The sequence below is a fragment of the Phalacrocorax carbo genome, chromosome 7 (genome assembly GCF_963921805.1).
Source record: "Phalacrocorax carbo chromosome 7, bPhaCar2.1, whole genome shotgun sequence".
Taxonomy (NCBI): Eukaryota; Metazoa; Chordata; class Aves; order Suliformes; family Phalacrocoracidae; genus Phalacrocorax; species Phalacrocorax carbo.
The window spans coordinates 3,444,494-3,462,090 of NC_087519.1; the positions used below are offsets into that span (position 1 = coordinate 3,444,494).

Below are 17,597 nucleotides of genomic sequence, written 5' to 3' on the forward strand. Positions count from 1 at the left end.
CGCAGCTCACGCACAGGCGCCTCACCCATGGCCTTCCACCTTGAGCTGGAGAACCTCACCCTCCCCTCCGTCCCAGCTTGGCGCAACCTCTCCCTCCCAGCATTGGGGTGCTTCCTCATGCCCCCACAGAGGGTTTTCTGTGCCAATCTCCATGTTGCATCGGTAAGAGACACCAGCTCCGTGCCTCAGCCTGCCTCTGAGCGGAGGCTTTCCAACCTCTGCCAGGCCCTGGGGCTGCGAAGCCGCTGCAGAGGGACGGGACGAGCTGTGGCAATAGTTGCGGGGCTGCTTTATTTTGGAACGCAAACCCCACGTACCCCTGAGGGGCCAACGAGCCCCGGGGCAGCGCGTGGGAGTCAATGCAAACCAGCCATCAGGTCGGTGTGAGGCCTGGGGTTTCTGCTCGTGCACGTGTTTAGGAGGGGGCACCTGCAGGAAAATGATTTGTTCTCGTTTAGAGCGAGTCAAGAATGATTTTGCTCTACAAAAAGTGGCTTTGATTTGCAAAGGGAAATTCAAATGTATAGAAACACATGGCTGGGGGCTCACTACAATGCAGCCCGTGGGTGCCCTGGGCTAAACACGTGTTATTAGTAGCTGGGATGTATTTTTTTTTGCTGTGGGAAGCATGTCAATGTGGAAGTGGTAGCTTTATTTTGGGGGAAAAAAGCCGATTTTGGAAACTGAAGGATCCCCGTGCGTGGGGGTTTGCATGACCCTACCCCAGGCATGGGGTAGTGTGTCGGTGTGTCCCGTGCGTCCGTGTGTCCCGGGTCCCCGTGCCGGGGACCACGCGCGTGTGCCGGTACGCGGGGGGGAGCGCTTCCCGTCCCGTCCCGTGGCTCTCCGCCGCGCGGTCCTCCCGGCCGGCAGGCGGCGCCCTCCTCCCTCCCCCGCAGTGCTCGGCGCGGGCCGGCGGCCCCTCCTGGCGGAAGCGGAAGCGGCCCGGCGGGGCGGCTCGGCTCGGCAGCATCGCCGCCGCGGAGCGCCGTGAGTACCGGGGTGGGCGAGGACCTTTGCGGGGCCCAGGGCTCCCGGGGAGTGGGGCCGCCGCCTCCGCCCGGTGGGGAGCTGCGGGGAGGAGCTCCTCCTACCACCTCCACAGGGTAGGAGGAGGAGGAGGGAGGAGAGGGCTTGCCCCGGGGCCGGCCCGGCTTTCCGCCCCCGGGCAGGCCTGCCCGCCGCCCCCGGCGGTGGAGGGTCTCTCCCGGGGTCTGCCCGCTTCCTCCGACCTCGGCGGCACGGGCGGGTCCCGGGCCCGCCCTGCCCCTCCGCACGCCCTGCGGGTCCGAGGAGCTCTGCGGTGTTGCGGTGCCGGGGGTCCCGTGCGCCGGTGCGAAGGGTGGGGCGGGCTCTCTGTCGGCTGCGGGAAGGTGGAGGTAAAATGCTTCGCGTGGTAGAAGGTGGCTGCGGTGGAGATCCCGCAGGGATCTCCTGGGAGGCAGATCCTCGCGCTGCCCTGGGCTGACATCACCTCGCTGCGTGGCGGTTCTCACTCTCGTTAGCCCGTTAAAGTCTGCCGCTCTTCGTTTTCTATCGTTTTTCTTGGGAGGGGAGTGTCAGAAGTAGGTCGGGTTAAGACAAACCAGCATCTGGGTGTGGGGGAAAGGAGATTTTTTTCTTCATTGATATTCTGAAAATTAGAGGAGAGTTTTCTCGTTCACGATAGAAGTCTCGTTGTCAGTTTGTAATGCTGCCTGAGCAGTGTTACTGCTGAATGCTGGTACAACATAGTGTTCTGTGTACCCATTTGGACTCTCCTTCCAGTTTTACAGGGCTGTTTAACTTGTGCGGTATTTTTGTGTTTTAAATAGCTCAGACAAAAGAAAGACCTGTGTTTGTCTTGTCAAAGGTGGAACCAAACTTTTAATTGAGATCCGCTCTGTTTTGCGTTTAGCAGTTTGTATGAAAATGGGTCTGGTCCAAGCTGTCGGTCGTCTTTTTCACTTGTCTGTGACAGATACTCAGCTGCTGTGGAGAGCCGCAGGAGAGCCAGCCCATCCTGGAGCTTTGCTCGGGCAGCTGTGCTGCCCAAGCCTGTGCCTTGTGATTCAGTGGTTCTTTACTGCCTGTTGGCTCAATGGCAACGCTTTATTTAGTCCGTATTAAAGTTTTTGTTAGGCTCAGGCTGCCAAGCCCTGCCCTAGCAGTGTGCAGAACAGTTGTGCAGCCTTTCCATTCTATATATAGAAACAACCTCTCCTTCTGAGGATTGACAATCCTGACACCTCGCTCTCTCCGGTAATGAACTATGTGGTGGGAGTTTATAGCTTGGATCCTTTTGGAGCTGCGCTCAGATCAGGGATTTACAGTGGAAAGACTCGGTTTCCTCTTGCCAGGCATCTGGGCTGTTTTTTCCAGCTCAGATCTGCTTTGTAAAGTGCAGCTGACTGCAGGAGGAGATATCTGCTAAATTTACAACCTGTTCAGGAGGATAAGACTGATGCTGCAGATAAATCTATTTGGAAACTGTTTTTTTCACTGTGTCCCTTTTCTTCTGGTATTGCTTTACGCTTCTGAAAAAGTCTTATGTGCACAATATTTGTAATTATATCCCTGAGATGATACAACAGTGACAATAATTGCTAGACCTTTCCGAGCTTTGTTTGAAAAGACATGCAAACAAACCCAAGAAATTGTAGGAGGATAATGGGAATAAGGGCATGCGGTTGCCTCATCCCATTGTGTATGGCCTGGTGGTTCCAAATCAACTCTTAATGTTTCTTCTAAGCAGTTGTTTGTCCCAGATCTTGCTACAGTCATAATCATCCCCCATTCTGCTGTCAGTGTAGTGAGGTGATGTTCATGCAGCTCACAGGGAGGAAGGTGCAGGTAGGAGCTTAACGGGGAAGATTTTATCCACTTCATGAACTGAAATGAAACATTGGTACATGGTGGGGTGGCAAAGGCAAACAACAATAAATTGTTTGGCTCTGTGAAGTTCTTGGTTCCATACAGAAAGACTGAGTGATGGCAGCCCGTTTTCCACAGCAGAAATCTCTTTCCTAGTCCTCTTCATTCTGCTGTGGGTTTTTTTTTCCCCACATGAAATGGTGGTTTTCTTATAGCACTTTTGCTGTGGTGTGTTTTGGGAGTCTGAAGTGAATGTTTGCTGAGCTGCTGGAAGGCAATGTTGAACCTCTGCTATTCTGTTCTTCCAGAAACATGCAACATGGCAGCAGCCATGGAAACTGAACAGCCGGGCCTTGAAATCTTTGAAACTGCGGGCCCTGAGGAGCAGGTCCAGATTGAGGAGCAGCCAAAACTGGAACCTTTCTATGTGGAGAGGCATTCCTGGAGCCAGCTTCGGAAACTGCTCACAGATACGCGGAAGTATCATGGGTACATGATGGCAAAAGCCCCTCATGACTTCACATTTGTGAAGAAAAATGATCCTGAAGGACCTCATTCCGATAGGATCTACTATCTGGGTAAGCTTGGTGCGACAGCCTGTGCCTTGACTAAACAGTCACTGCAGAGGCTGTTTGGGTTTGACTGTTCTTGAGAGCTGGGTGTTCCTGGCAGCTAGAATGGATTTCAGGCCCGGTTGGCTGGAGAAATGTCAGGATCATGATTGTAATTCCTCATTAAAATTTGTGGTGTAATCTCCCACAGAAATGGTGTGGTTGGAGGTGACCCATTAGGCCTGTTAGAGCTGGAAAAGAACCGTGAAGTGTCCCCTGGGGCACGTTCCCTAGCTGTGTTGGTTTGAGCTCCTTTCTCTTAATTATGATGAGTGGGTAGAACCTTTTTCTCCTTCAAAGTTTCCTTCCAAAACATAGATTATAAATGGAATTGTGAAAGTTTGTGCCTCAGCTACTGATGGAGTAGGTTTTCCAGGGATTCTGGAGGGAATAAATAGCAGTGTAGGGCAGGGGCAGCTTGAAAGAGTAAGTAGTTTTTTCAACAATTTTGGTCTCGATAATGAAGAACTTAATGTAATTTATTGTTCTTGGCCTCAGTGCCTCACTTCTGCATTGTTTCACTAATTAGTGTTCACTTGATATATCTGCATTTCTAAATGGCAGCTGTGCTTGAAGTGATTTGGCACCGCAAATGATACTGTGAGCAACCTTCTGGGTGGCTTTTTGGAGCAGGCCTTGTGGTAGGGGAATGCTTTTGTCAAAAACTGTGCTAGCTGAACATAAGTCCATAAAAAACTGGGTTAAGAGGAGAAGCAATGGCTAGAACAAAGGCCTGGGAGCCGGAACTATGTTCTAGCCCTGCTGCTTACTGCTCAGGCTAGTTGCTTAAGCTCTGATTTGTGATTCACAGAGTCTTTGCATGTGTTGTGCAGTGACCAGGAAAAGGTTCTTCCCCCAGAGGGTGGTCGAGCCCTGGAACAGGCTCCCCAGGGAGGCATCGCGGCACCAGCCTGGCAATATTCCAGAAGCCCTTGGACAATGCCCTCAGAGACACGGTGTGACTTTGGGGTTGTCCTGTGCAGGGACAGGGGTTGGACTCTGATCCTTGCAGGTCCCTTCCAGCTCAGGACTCTACGATTCTGTGACATAGAAAGCTGCTCATCTGTCTCTTTTTTCCCTTTTCAGAGAATGGGGGTCATAATCCTTGAATGCTGCTGAGTTCAAGCACGTTGAGGGTCGATTAAGACTGAGCCCAGCTGAGATGAGCAATGGTTTCTGATGTGCCACTTCCTGAGCTATACGTCAGACTTGGCCTTCCCTGGGGCACATCTGGCTCCTTCTGGGCTCATCCTTATGTGCCTTGGCAGGAGCTTTCAGAAATCTGAATAGGACTGAGGGAGAGGAGCAGGAAAGGGACATTCAAACCTTCCTAAAGATGTGTTATCTTTGAAACACAAGCTGCATCATGTTGTATTCTAGCCAGGGGAATTAGCAGAAAGGCCCTCCTTGATTTTTTTAAAAGCTTATAAAATAAAAAGGCCCCCAGCCTTCAGGAAGACACAGATATGCTTCAGGCAGCATGGGGTGAGCCTGGGTGTATTTCCTTGTTCTCTGCCTTTTCCGTGACTTGCATTTCTGCGAAGAAAGGAATTCCCAGGGTGAAGCTGCAGTGCAGAGGCTGTCAGTACTTTCTCTGGTAGGAAGGGCCTGTGAAACAGTTCCTCGGTATCCTTTGAGAGTGTTTGGATTATTAACAGAAAGCTAATATACATTTTTCTATTTCTTCTCACTTTCACAATAGCGATGTCTGGGGAGAACAGGGAGAACACGCTCTTCTACTCTGAAATTCCCAAAACCATAAACAAAGCTGCCGTCCTGTTGCTTTCCTGGAAACCTCTTTTGGATCTTTTTCCGGTGGGTCCTGATTTCTTTCTTGCTTCTTGGCAGCGTAGCAAGTACGCAGGCTTTGGGGATTGCATCTATAAGCCATCATTAAAATTTGGAGTATATCCTCTTAAACATTTAAAAATTCTCCTTGTACTTGGCTAACTCTGCAGCCACCTCAAAAACAAGCACAGTCTTCTCTTCAGTGTTTGGAGTTACAGCCTTTGTGCATCATAAAAAACTGTGCGTGCTGGATGATTCCTCCTTTGCCGGCACAGATTGCAAGTGCTAATTTACATCAAATTCTCTGCTATGAGATCCTGGGGACTGCCGAAGGAGCCTGTAGTCTCCAATAATCACTGTCTTGCAGGGAGAAGTGATAGGTCCCCCTGAGGATCAGTCAGTGGCTCCGTGACTCGTGCTGAAGCAGAGGATCTCTCTCCCACTCGCTGGGACATGTGTCCCCTTTTCACCTCTGCGCATAGCGAGCCCGCACCAGTCCCACCCCATGCACCGTGGCAGGTTGGAGGAGGTGGGACAAACCCCTTGTGGAATTAGGTGTGGTTTTCCCCCGTGTTATTTCCTGAGGCTGTCAGCCAGACATAAAATTCATGCTGTGCTCTCCTCCCACCAGACCAGTCACTGTGTATCTTTGCAGAAGTTAGCAAAGACTCTCCTGCTCATTCTAGAAATAACAGACTTTTAGTCTGACCTTTCTTATCCAGGTGTATATTAGAAATAATGCCAGCCTTGCTATGGGAGAAGTGGCTATCAGGTTGCGTAGGATCCGATCATGGCCCGCACCTACAAGTGCTGGTGGCAGAGGCACAGGCAGGAGCGGACTTCTAGCCGCCAGCAGGGTTCTGGAGGAGGAGGGTGTCTGCACAGCCATCTGCTCCTGGAAGCTTGGTATGCAGAGACACTCTGACAGCACAGTAAGACGTGCAGAGCAGAGGTGTTGATTGTGCTTCTCTGCTCGTGTTTAGGCCATCCTGGACTATGGGATGTACTCTCGTGAAGAGGAGTTGCTACGGGAGAGGAAGCGAATTGGCACCATTGGGATTGCCTCTTACGATTACCACCGAGAAAGCGGCACCTTTCTGTTTCAGGCTGGGAGTGGAATTTATCATGTAAAAGATGGAGGCCCTCATGGATTCACTGTGAGTTTACTCATCTCTCCTGTTTTTTTTTCAGTAGTACTTTCCTCTGGCTAGAAGCTCCTTTGGCTTGGAGCGAAAGCAGGGTGTGATCATCATTATGCTGCACCAGCCTTGACAACCCTTGAAACGCAGAGAAGTCCTCCATAGGGATGCATTTCCATGGTTGTAGAAACTCAGATGGGGAAAGAGTTTCTCTATACGAGAAATGGTAGAAACTGTGGCTGCAAGGCAGGCACCAGATTTTTGTAGATATTTCGTAAGTAGCAATGCCAATAAAAAGCAACCCAAAGGCTGTGACGCTCTGTGCTCTTTCATGTAGTCAGGAGTCACATCAGAGGCAGCTTTTGTTCCCAAGCTGTGGTTCAGAGGTCACTATTCAGTGGTCAGTGCTGTATGTGTTACAAGATTTGGCTGTATAACTTGCAGAACAAGCAGCCTTTACTCTGCTGGTACTGGACTTCAGAACTGAAATAATTTCTTCTTATTATAACAAATGCCTGATGTTTGTCTAACCCTGTTGTCAGGGGAAATTTACCATACCCTGAGTTGCTTTTGGAGGACAATATTGTATGTTCTGCCAGCCCCTTTCTAGGGTGCTGTTTTTAAGAGTGTGCCAGACTTCTCTAGGCAATTTCTGATTTGTGGCTAATCCTCAGGACTACGGAAAGAGGCACTAGTGGGATCTGTGCAACCGTGGTAGAAGCACAACTTTCCCTATGAAATATCTGCATAGTATTTTCCTGTGTTTAAAGCTGATAGATTCCTCTGTTGTAAACCTGTGCATTTGAAGTCAGTGTCCACACCAGAAGGTCTTAGAGACCTTCTGAGAATCCAGTTTAACTTCTCTCAGTGTCCATATGTTACCATTGTTTACTGTGCTTTTTTGCTTTTTTTTTTCTTTCAAACAGCAACAGCCTTTAAGACCCATTCTGGTAGAGACCAGTTGTCCAAATATCCGGATGGATCCCAAGCTTTGTCCAGCTGATCCAAATTGGATTGCATTTATCCATAGCAATGACATCTGGGTATCTAATATAGAAACCAGAGAAGAAAGGAGGCTAACATTTGTGCACAATGGTAATGCATCCTGAATTAACATCTCTGCACCTCCTCTGCACTTGTTCTTGCTAGACTGAATTAAGCAATAGCACTAGGGGTTCTTCTGAAATCTGGGGGAACGGACACTGTTTATTCCACCTTGTTTGTCACATTCTATGTGTTTCTTCTGGTGCAAATATTGTGGGATGATTTCCCCCCCCCCTGCACTGTGGAATCTGGCAAAGTGAGTTATTTGTTGAATACATATGGAAGGGCTCTTCTCCTGAAACACAGCATGTTCCTTTTTACTGGAACAACCCTTTTTGTGTGGAGGAGCTGTGGGTGGAATAGAGCTGGAGGAAAGTTTCTGTCAGTGAAATCAGGCTGCAGGCCTTTTAGAAACAATATAGGCAGTTTCTGAACAGGACTGTGGCTTCTGCGGGCCCCTCGTACTCAGTAACTTAGGTCCTTGCTTCTTACCCTCTCCAACTCTGTTTTAGGCATGTATCCTGGAGGAAGGAAAATGGGAAATTGTGGATAAAGCACTTTTTGAAAATGGATTGCATTTTGTATTTAAATCATACTTTGTATTTAAACTATATCATTTAAATTTTAGTTTAATTAAAATTTCTGACACTTCATGATAATGCTTTAGCTTATTTAAATGTTAAATATTAAAATATTATGTAAGTACATTAAAAATAAACTGTAGCAATGACTCCTTCTCAGATGATAATTATTTATGGAGCGCTGCTAAGTTACCTCCAGGGTAACAGGAAAATATTGAAGCCCTATGGATATGTCATTATGTTGAGATGTTATGTAAGTCTGTTATGTTTGGTTTGTACAGTGAATGAAATACTGATGCTTTCATTTTTCTGAATGTTGATATTTTCAGTTGTTCAGAAAGGTTTTGTTTTTTTTTTTATTTAAAAGTTGTGGCTCCAGTTCGCTGAGCTGAGGTAGAGAAAACATTTTATTTCTTTGACTAGTACATAGAAAATTGAGAGACTAATTGGGTAGGAGTAAGAGGAGAGGATGGCTTTCCTTTCCTAAAAGAAGCTGCCATGTCAGAGAGGATTAGATCCTCCCTAAATAAATCAACGGAGCAGGGTGGAAGCAGAATACAAATCTGCTGAGAAGTCAGATTTATTATCGTGTAATTGTTCCCGGGGGATGAACTTGAGCCATGCTTGGGATAATGCGGAACTGGTTTGATTCTGCTGTACATCATGAACTAATTCTTTTGTGTCTTTTTTTAGAACTGGCCAATGTCGAGGAGGATCCAAAATCTGCTGGCGTGGCTACTTTCGTGCTGCAGGAGGAGTTTGACAGATACACTGGCTACTGGTGGAGCCCAACGGCACAGCCAAGTAAGTGTGGTGGATCGAGTGTGTCTGACAGGCACAAGTAGTGGCCCCGCTGCTGTGCTGTCCAGTGCAAAGTTATGTTTTTCTGTTCCTTGACTTTACACAAGAAAGGAAACTTACACTTGTAGCTCCTTTTGAACTGTCTGCAGTGGTGGGCATATTACAGTGACCTTGTCAGCACATATTACTGGGAGAAGAGGCTTTCCTTCTCCCAACAGTGATAGGAGTTACATGGTCTCAGAGTGGTTTGCTTATAGGAAATGTGAATCACAGACTTTGTTGGATTTTCCTTCATCTTTCCAACCTTGTGCTCCTGAGAGAATATTGATGCTTGCAGTAACTGATAATGAGAGCTGTTCTGACCAGGAAATGTTAATTCATTTACAGCACTGAATGGGGGTAAAGTTCTTCGAATTCTTTATGAAGAAAATGATGAGTCAGAGGTGGAAATTATTCATGTCACATCGCCCATGCTGGAGACAAGAAGAACAGATTCCTTCCGGTACCCCAAAACTGGTAAGACCCTGGTACCTTACCTCTCTGTTTCTGGGAGACATATTTTATTCCCTGTGCCTGACAGCAGTGATACTCCTAGCCTAGATCAGGGAGTTGTTGGAGAGGTGTTGAGTAGTCTTTGAATTGGAGTCCAGGTGATGGAAATGTGTCTGGAGAAGCTGCTGCTGTGGAGGTTAGATTAGTCACTGGTGACTGTGCTGATATTCCAGCCATGTGGTTACTAAGAGCTCTGAGTCTGGGTGTCTCAGGAGTTGGCAGAAACCCTATCTGGTTGTCGCTATTTTGGAGCTGCTGTCTCAGATCCTGGCAGATCTGAGTTGTTAAGAGCTGGTTCTCATTACAGCCCTGTATCTCAGGGAATAGCTGCAGAATTGTGGCCTTTTGATTTTTCGGGAGGGTTTCTGTTTAGTTGCTGGCAGTGTCCTGGTAATTCAAGTTCTGAAGGACTCTGGTCTCCATGATTGCTCTTGGACTTTGAACAACAAAGTCAGCATGCTTACAGTCTACCAGGAAAAACCCCTGTTGTCATATTTTCAAACAGTAAATGATCTGGAGGCTTCAGCAGTAAAGGGGTGAGGGCAGGCCTGAAGTGTATTAAGTGGAGTGCCATTGGAAGCGGGGAAGTGGCACTTACGCAGACCTGCTGAGGGCTGATTCCCTGGCATGGGTCAGGTGGATGGGGCAAATTTGAACAGTCTGACCCTTGTTCCTCTGAGATTTCCTTGCTGGTAGAGTCGTGCATGTTGCTCACAGATAACAGTGGTTCACTCTCTTTCCTCACTCCTGAAATCTTCATTTTATTGAGAAATATTGTCTGTTTGGCTGACCTTCCCAAGCTGCAGAATTCATTCAGATCTTGCAGATTCCCTGATCCACTGGGAAAAGTTTTCTGCTTATGATCCTGATTTACTACTTGTTTCAAGGAGGAAGAAAGGCTCAGTGTTAGCCTGGGAAGGGAGAGATGACTCCTCGTGATTTTTTGGCACTTGTGTACACCCAGATTTCTGAGGGTATTTTGTCATAGCTTTGTTCGATGCTACATTTCAGCAGTTTAGGAAAATGAGGCAACCAAAGTACAAATCCCTTTAAAAAAAACAAACTAAGTTTTAATGTCTGAACTTTAGTTTCCAGTCTGAGCCACAGGGGCAATAGTCCTTTTCTGTGGGTTGTTACGAGGGCAAAACTTGAGATAGTGGAGAAAATTCTTCTCAGGCAGAAGATAAGTACTTAAACAGGCCAGCACTGTGGCCCAAAGCAAGTCTTTTCACCTCAGTGCATCAGGTTTTTTGTATAAACCAGGTTGATGTCGTGGGAGTACTTCACAGCAGCATTGAGGGTATTCAGAATACACGGAACTTGCCACATGTGGCTTCTTGTGGATCGACTGGCAGCGGCTTTATTCTTTATAGTCCCTCTCTTCTTGCTGTGGAGCAGGCCCCAGCTTTTAGCACCACAGGTTCTGTACAGCAGGATGAGTTGCTGCTTTGTGTAAAGAGTTAACTTCAGATTTTCAGTATGCAACACAAATATGTAGCTTTATTATCTTAACTGCACTAGTCATGACAATAGGTTTTCAAGTGTTTAATTTTGACAGTTTAGTTTTCACAGATGCTTTTTAGCACTGGATCACTTTCTGTGTACCACCTTGAGAATAACAGCCAAACAGTAAACCGAAGCTTGCTTCGCTATCCTGATCACTCCTGTGCATTTACTTCCAGCTAGTACGTGCATCCTTTGACTGTGGGAGAGAAGACTGACCGTGACAGTAGCATGGCCCTTGATCAGATCCGTTTGCGGGATTACATCCCCTGAATCTGCCTCATGTTTGCAGTTTCTTTTTTCCCTGCCTGGTTCTGTGCTGTCTCTCACACATGCAAGTAGGCTATTTGATCAAAGACCATTCTGCTGTTTGCCTTTTCCAGTTCTGTATGAATAACACCACAATAACCCATCGTTCAAGTCTGCCCTCTTGGAAGCAAACAATTAGTGGCTGACTGCTAACATCTGTTTTTATAGGTACGGCAAATCCAAAGGTCACTTTCAAGATATCTGAAGTGACAATCAATGCGGAAGGCAGAGTAAGTTCTATGTTCTGCTTGTTTTCCAAACAAATATAATTTCTGTAATTCTTTTTTGGTAAAATTCATTTTCCAGTTCAGTACAAATAAACTTTCTTGGTTGTGACAGCTTAACGGCTCCTCTGGAGGCAGTGCACTTGACTTATTCCTGTGCAGATACTTGGTGTCTGTGTGTGCAGCAGTATTTCTCAAGGCTGCGCTTTCCTTCCCTACCACTGGTTTATGAACTCAGCTGCAGAGCAGAATATTTTAGGTGTGGATGGTTAGACCTTCTTATGTGACATCTCTTGATTGGCTGCAGATACTGGGGAAAATCTGATTGCAGAGAGAATATATCGCCTTATGAAAGCATGAACACATGGAAAGAGGTGAACTTTGCATTCGCCCTGGGATTTTTAAACCGATGCAGAAATTACCATAGCCCAGTCCAAGATCTTCGGACAGTTGGGAAATTAATCTTACCAAACAGATACAGTAGCAGCCGTACACTATTGGGATTCTCTCTACTCTTGAGCTACCTCAGCCGTCAACAGTCCCCTGCTGGGATAGCGATGCTGGCATCAGCCAGCGAAGGCAGGGAAAGCCATCAGGACCCTTTGGGTACCACTGTGACTTGTTCCCAGTCACAGCAGGGACAGACTGCAGAACTGCATATCGTGAATTAGAACCACATTGATAACTGGGTTTCACTCAGGACGTCCAACATCTACCCATGAAAACACCGTACGGAATAGCTCGGTACAAATCACCTCCCTTTTACACGGGGAAACTGAGTGTTCAGGTGACTTGTCCGAGATAAGCGATGGATTTGTGTGTCTGGCTGCAGCCGGGGTTGAATCCCCTGTGCTGCAAAGGCTGAACAATCTAAATTGCATGAGTTGCACAGAAGAAGTCTTCTGTGTGCAGACTCTCATCGTGCATGAAAACTGGTTGTGGGGGTTCATCTCAGTGTCACTGAATTGCTGCTTTGTCAACAGATTGCAGATGTTGTGGATAAAGAGCTAGTTCAGCCGTTCGAGATCCTCTTTGAAGGAGTAGAGTACATTGCTAGAGCTGGGTGGACGCCAGAAGGAAAATAGTGCGTATGTTAATCCTGTCTCTGCTTAGAGGGTTTGGGGCAATACAGTTAGAAGCAGAATGTAGTGGTCTCTGTCATCTTCAAGCTTAAGCCTGCTTTCATTTTTACATTGCTACGAACTTGTTTGTGCAAAGGTGACGATTTTTCCAAAAACCAAAACAGAGTCCTCCTTGTCTCTTTCTCTGCCCTACTGCTTTGGTATTGGGCACTCACAGCCTTTGATGTATGTGTCCTCTCAGCATCCCTGTGAGAGAGAGTGCAGTGCTATTATCCCCATTTTACAGATGGGGAACTGAAGCCCAGAGAGGCTAAGTGACTTGCCATGGTCACACAGGAAGTCTGTGGCTGAGGAGAGAAATGAGCCCAGGTCCCCCAGGCCCTAGGCTAGCGCCCTAACCACTGGACCATCCTTGCTGACCAGACTTACTGATCAGAAAACCTGCTGTAAGTGCTACTTACATTTGCATGTCATTTTTAACCCTGTAGATGATGTAGTACAGTGTTTCTAACTGATCAGAAGCTTCTCCAGAATTGCAGTTCTCCAGTTCTTGAATCTAAAGATGGCTTTCACCTTTTTAATCTACTTCTGCCTGCACCTCCCCCCCACCCCCCAAATGGGAAAGAAATGCAGGGACACACTTGCTCCATTATCTTGCTTTTTGTGGGATCATTGTTAGAGCTACATGTAAAGTCATCAGAAGTATGGCAGGGTCTGCTGCCAGTCTATTTAGGTACCAGTATTATTCTCTGCCAGGTGTAGATTTAAAACATTAGTATTTTCACAAATATCCTGAAATTTCATTTGAAATTTTTATGCCTTGTTATTCCCTCTGATTTTTCTCTTCTCTTTCTCCCCTAAAGCACAATTCAAATCTGGGAGAACAGAATTAATTAAACTTTTGAACCGGCAGTGCTTATGCAATATTGAAATGAAGTGAAATAAGTTCTCGTGTTGTGGAAGAGATTAGTTTATGTGGGTGAAATTTTACATGTGGCTTTGTGCTTAATCTGAAATTGAACATTTCTTGACTCCCTCAAAATGCCTAGTGCTAATGACTACTGAGATTTTCAGACCTGTCTAATACTTACGGTTGCATGTTATTTTCTCTAATATCTGTCTCCTCAACAGCATCTGGTCCATCTTACTGGATCGCTCCCAAACTCGACTTCAGATAGTCTTGATCCCTCCTGCATTATTCATCCCCACAGAAGATGATGCAATGGAAAGACAGAAACTTATCGATGCTGTACCAGACTCTGTTACACCTTTCATTATTTATGAAGAAACAACAGACATCTGGATAAACGTAAGAATTTGAATGTCAGCCTTCTCTGACAGTTTGTTGTTCAAGACCCTGTTTTGTAGCACTCGAGTAACAGTGGTGTTACTGTGCTGCCCAGGCGAATTTTCCCATTTGTACAAGTTCTGTGCATGTTCTGTGCTTCCTGCTGTAAGGAGTTCACAGCCGGCAAAGAACAGAGAGGTCTGGGATGTGAAAGCAGAGCTGCTTTGCTTGAGGCCGCACAGTGGGCAGAGCTAGGAGCAGAGCCGAGAGCTCTGGCGTTCCAGGGCAGTGCCATGCCCACAGTGTTACCCACTGACACCCTCTGGCTTCTTGGTGCCAGTTGCTCACCACCAGCAGCGCCAGCAGATGAACTATTTATTCTTTGGCCAGCAAAGGTGTATCTAGGTGATGTTGGGCGAACAAGTCCTGAGAGCCTGCTACAGTCACTAAAACCCCTCCTTAACTCCATTAGTGTGTAATGTTCTCAGAGGTGTGCCCTAGAGCTTGTGCTGTGAGACCAGACACTGGCATGCTAGGCTAATGCTGTAAAAATGAGTGCTGTTCACGCTTCTACAGATAAAGATCGATGTCTCTAAAATGACATCCTGTTGGAGGTGTGCCAGGGTACAGGAAGGCCTGGGAACATCAATCGCTGACAGGTAGCTGGATCTTTCAGCAGAGAGCATTTGCACAAAGCCTTTCAGTGAGTGATCTCTGTACAGCGAGTGCTCTCTATGATACCTTGTCTTCTTCTTAGTAATAGTGTGCACGGTTTCAGGGTGGTGCAGTGAGTTGTCCTTTCTCCATGATTTTTAGTGGCTGGAGTGGTTTCTGACAGGCAGCTCATATTGTACAGATAAATGCACCTGAGTCCCTCAAAAGGTTAACCCTTGAAGCAAGAGCTGTCATCTTCATGAGTGGGAAGGTGATGTCAGCTCATCTTTAAATAACCCTTCACTTGTGGGCTTCTAGACAGCACTGGACAGAGGAAGCCACTGAACTCTGGCATCTCTGGGTGGCTTTCATGGTTTCTGCAAAGCTGGACCCACCTCTGTATCTAATCTAGAAAGGCAGGTGCAGAAAAACTTACTTAATTAGTTTGGTGGCCGGAAGTTAGAGTTAGACTAACAAAAAGCCTGGCACTGTGCAGCATATGTGGCTGCTCATAAGCATCACTGGTTCTCCCAGTAAGGAACAGTGCTGCACCCTGCTAGTGTGAGCTGTGTTGTCTGTGTGGAGCAGTAAGAGGAACTTATTATGTGTGACCTCAGTGCCAAAGTCCTGCTGATAACAATAATCCACTGCTCTGTCTCCACAGATCCATGATATCTTCTATGTTTTCCCTCAAACCCATGAAGATGAGATAGAGTTCATTTTTGCCTCTGAATGTAAAACAGGATTCCGGCACCTATACAAAGTCATCTCGGTTTTGAAGGAGAGCAAGTATAAACGGTCGTGTGGAGGCCTCCCTGCTCCAAGTAAGTGGAATTATTCTTTTGCTTTAATTGGGCATTTTCTGCTGACTAGTGAGGAAATAAATGTCCTTCCAGGTGCAGGAATTATTGTCTTATTGGAAACCCCTGCTGTTGTCCAGGAAAGCACTTCACTGTACAGTCATTCCTCTTGAAATTGTATGGGGGGGTTACTCTGTATTCAGCATGCCTTAGTTTTAATGCTGATTATTCCTCATGGACTAGAGGGAAAAGTTTCAGGGTTTCCCAAAGTTACAGGCTCCCTGTAATACTGTGAAATGCACTTAACTGTCTTTCCCTTGTCAATGTTGGGACTCTTTGTGCGCTGAATTTGCCAGAGGTTAATCATTGTAGCAATAACATGGCTACCTCTGATGTGCAGGGTCCAATGTATCTAATAGATACAGGTTCAGGGCTTGATTTTGCAAGTAAAACCAACATAGTCGCTGTCAGCCTTTGCAAGCAGATTGGTAGCAGAGAGGCTGACAAAGAGCACTGTTTGAACACCTGTAAAAATGTCCATAGAGGGCCTCCCTGTCTGAGCGGGCCCACACGTTAGTCCCTTTAAAATGAACATGTGTGCTTGGCAGCAAAACCTATGATATGACAACTGTTCAGAGAATTCCTCTCTGATCTTAAAAACAACCGTGGTATTGCTGTATAGACAGCGATGTCAGTAGGAGAAAATTACTGGCAGCTGTTGCAAATGGAAATGCAGGAAGAGCCATTTCAAACAAAAAAATGCAAGGGCCATGTGCTTCTGAGCTGCAGACAAAGTTTGGTCTTGCTCAGATGCATGGTGTAGCTCTGTGCAATGCTCCCAGAGTGGTTTTTCCACAGCATGTATTATTTAATTCACAGTTTCATGCTGTGATACTTGATTTACTTGGTGTGTGTTGAAGACACTTACTAAGCTCTGAATGCACAAAATAGACCTAATTTTACTAGAGGTTTTAGTTTCATGCAACTGTTGGGTTTTGTTTTTTTTTTCCAGATAGAATGAGGGAGACATAGTGGGAAAAAGAAATCATGCATTCAGAGAAATCTAATCAACCCAGGATATAATGCTAAGGGAAATGAGATCATCTTATAAAAGCAGATTTGTTCCCTGCCCTGTTGCAAAATTCCCCATTTTTTTGACACCTGAGATTCCCTTTGCACACCCATTTTTCAGTATAAAACCTCTATGTCTGCAAAAGTGACAAAATATTTAAAAACAAAATTTTTTTTAAAAAGTCCAGGCCTCAGGCTGAACCCTGTGAACCCTTTAACATATATTTCACAGAATCTTAAATAGCACTAGCCCTAATGTTTGTCTGTGCTGAGGTGTGGGTCTTCTGCAAAGGCAGGTTGCTCTTGGGTTTAGTCTAATAAAAAAGCTTGGAAGGAAGAAGTATTATTGTGACCATGTGTTTTGTAAAACGTGAATGTGTAAAATCTCTGTATGTTGGTTATTTCCAGGTGACTTCAAGTGCCCCATCAGAGAGGAGACAGCAATTACCAGTGGTGAATGGGAGGTGCTTGGCAGACATGGATCCAATGTAAGTCTCTGCTCTTGCTGCATGGATGTCCTGCAAGCAGCACACACTTCAGGGAGATGATCTCTGGGCCTTGCAAATAAGTACTTCGCATTAGTGAGGCTCAGCTCCCTGAGAAGAGTGGGCCTTGCCACAACCTGCTATTGAATTTAAGCATATGTGTCATGTGGGGGTTTTTTGGTCTACAGTGTGCTTTCATCCTTCTCTACCTCTATTCTGGACCAGAGGTTGTGATTTTGGCAGCGTGGGAATGCAACACAGGCAACATTAGTTGGCTTCCTGCCTGTTCCTGTGTGGATCCTTGTCAACAAGCAGTTTTCATTGCTAAGTTCAAGGCTTAAAGAGGAGGAGAAGGGAGCAAAAATACTGCGAGGCAGCAGTGAGGAAATTCCACATGTTCCGTGAGCAGCAAGATGTCACGATGGTGTCCAACTGCTGTCCTGGAATCAAGAGATACTCCTTGGAGGGATCAGCGTCAATCTATTAGCCCTGTCTCTTTTTAGCCAGAATACAGTGTTTATGTTCCATGTAGCTTGTGAGCTTACACAAGGAGGGAGAGAATGCTCCCCAAGCTGCTGCTCTTCTAGCTCTGAGCTGGATGAATTCTTTGATCATTTGAATCAACCAACAGTTCAAGGAGAACTACTGGACTGGTTTGGACTTTGTAAATGTCTTTGAAGTACCATTTAGGTAATTAGAAATGGGGTTAGGGAATGAGGTGTGCAAGTTGACCAGCATTTGAATCTGTTCTGCTGCCTGCTCAAAAAGACGGGACAACTGAGGAATATTTAACATGGCAGTGGTTTACAGTC

The 17,597-nt window shown here is 46.3% G+C and overlaps 1 protein-coding gene across 6 annotated transcripts in view; it reads left to right on the plus strand.

The window, feature by feature from the left end:
- DPP8 (dipeptidyl peptidase 8) overlaps window positions 1-17,597 on the plus strand; it is a 30,186-nt gene that overhangs the window by 989 nt on the left and 11,600 nt on the right. For 3 of the 6 annotated variants that reach the window (XM_064456070.1, XM_064456073.1, XM_064456074.1), the window contains exons 1-12: window positions 921-990; window positions 3,162-3,431; window positions 5,167-5,279; window positions 6,236-6,409; window positions 7,318-7,486; window positions 8,710-8,820; window positions 9,205-9,333; window positions 11,350-11,411; window positions 12,389-12,489; window positions 13,619-13,796; window positions 15,094-15,253; window positions 16,709-16,788. In XM_064456070.1, the coding sequence (XP_064312140.1) occupies window positions 3,173-3,431; window positions 5,167-5,279; window positions 6,236-6,409; window positions 7,318-7,486; window positions 8,710-8,820; window positions 9,205-9,333; window positions 11,350-11,411; window positions 12,389-12,489; window positions 13,619-13,796; window positions 15,094-15,253; window positions 16,709-16,788 (1,536 nt within the window). In that variant the 5' untranslated portion in view covers window positions 921-990; window positions 3,162-3,172. Of the gene's footprint in view, window positions 1-920; window positions 991-1,087; window positions 1,107-3,161; window positions 3,432-5,166; window positions 5,280-6,235; window positions 6,410-7,317; window positions 7,487-8,709; window positions 8,821-9,204; window positions 9,334-11,349; window positions 11,412-12,388; window positions 12,490-13,618; window positions 13,797-15,093; window positions 15,254-16,708; window positions 16,789-17,597 lie in introns of those variants that run through there. The other 3 variants (XM_064456072.1, XM_064456071.1, XM_064456075.1) reach the window with 3 other exon arrangements.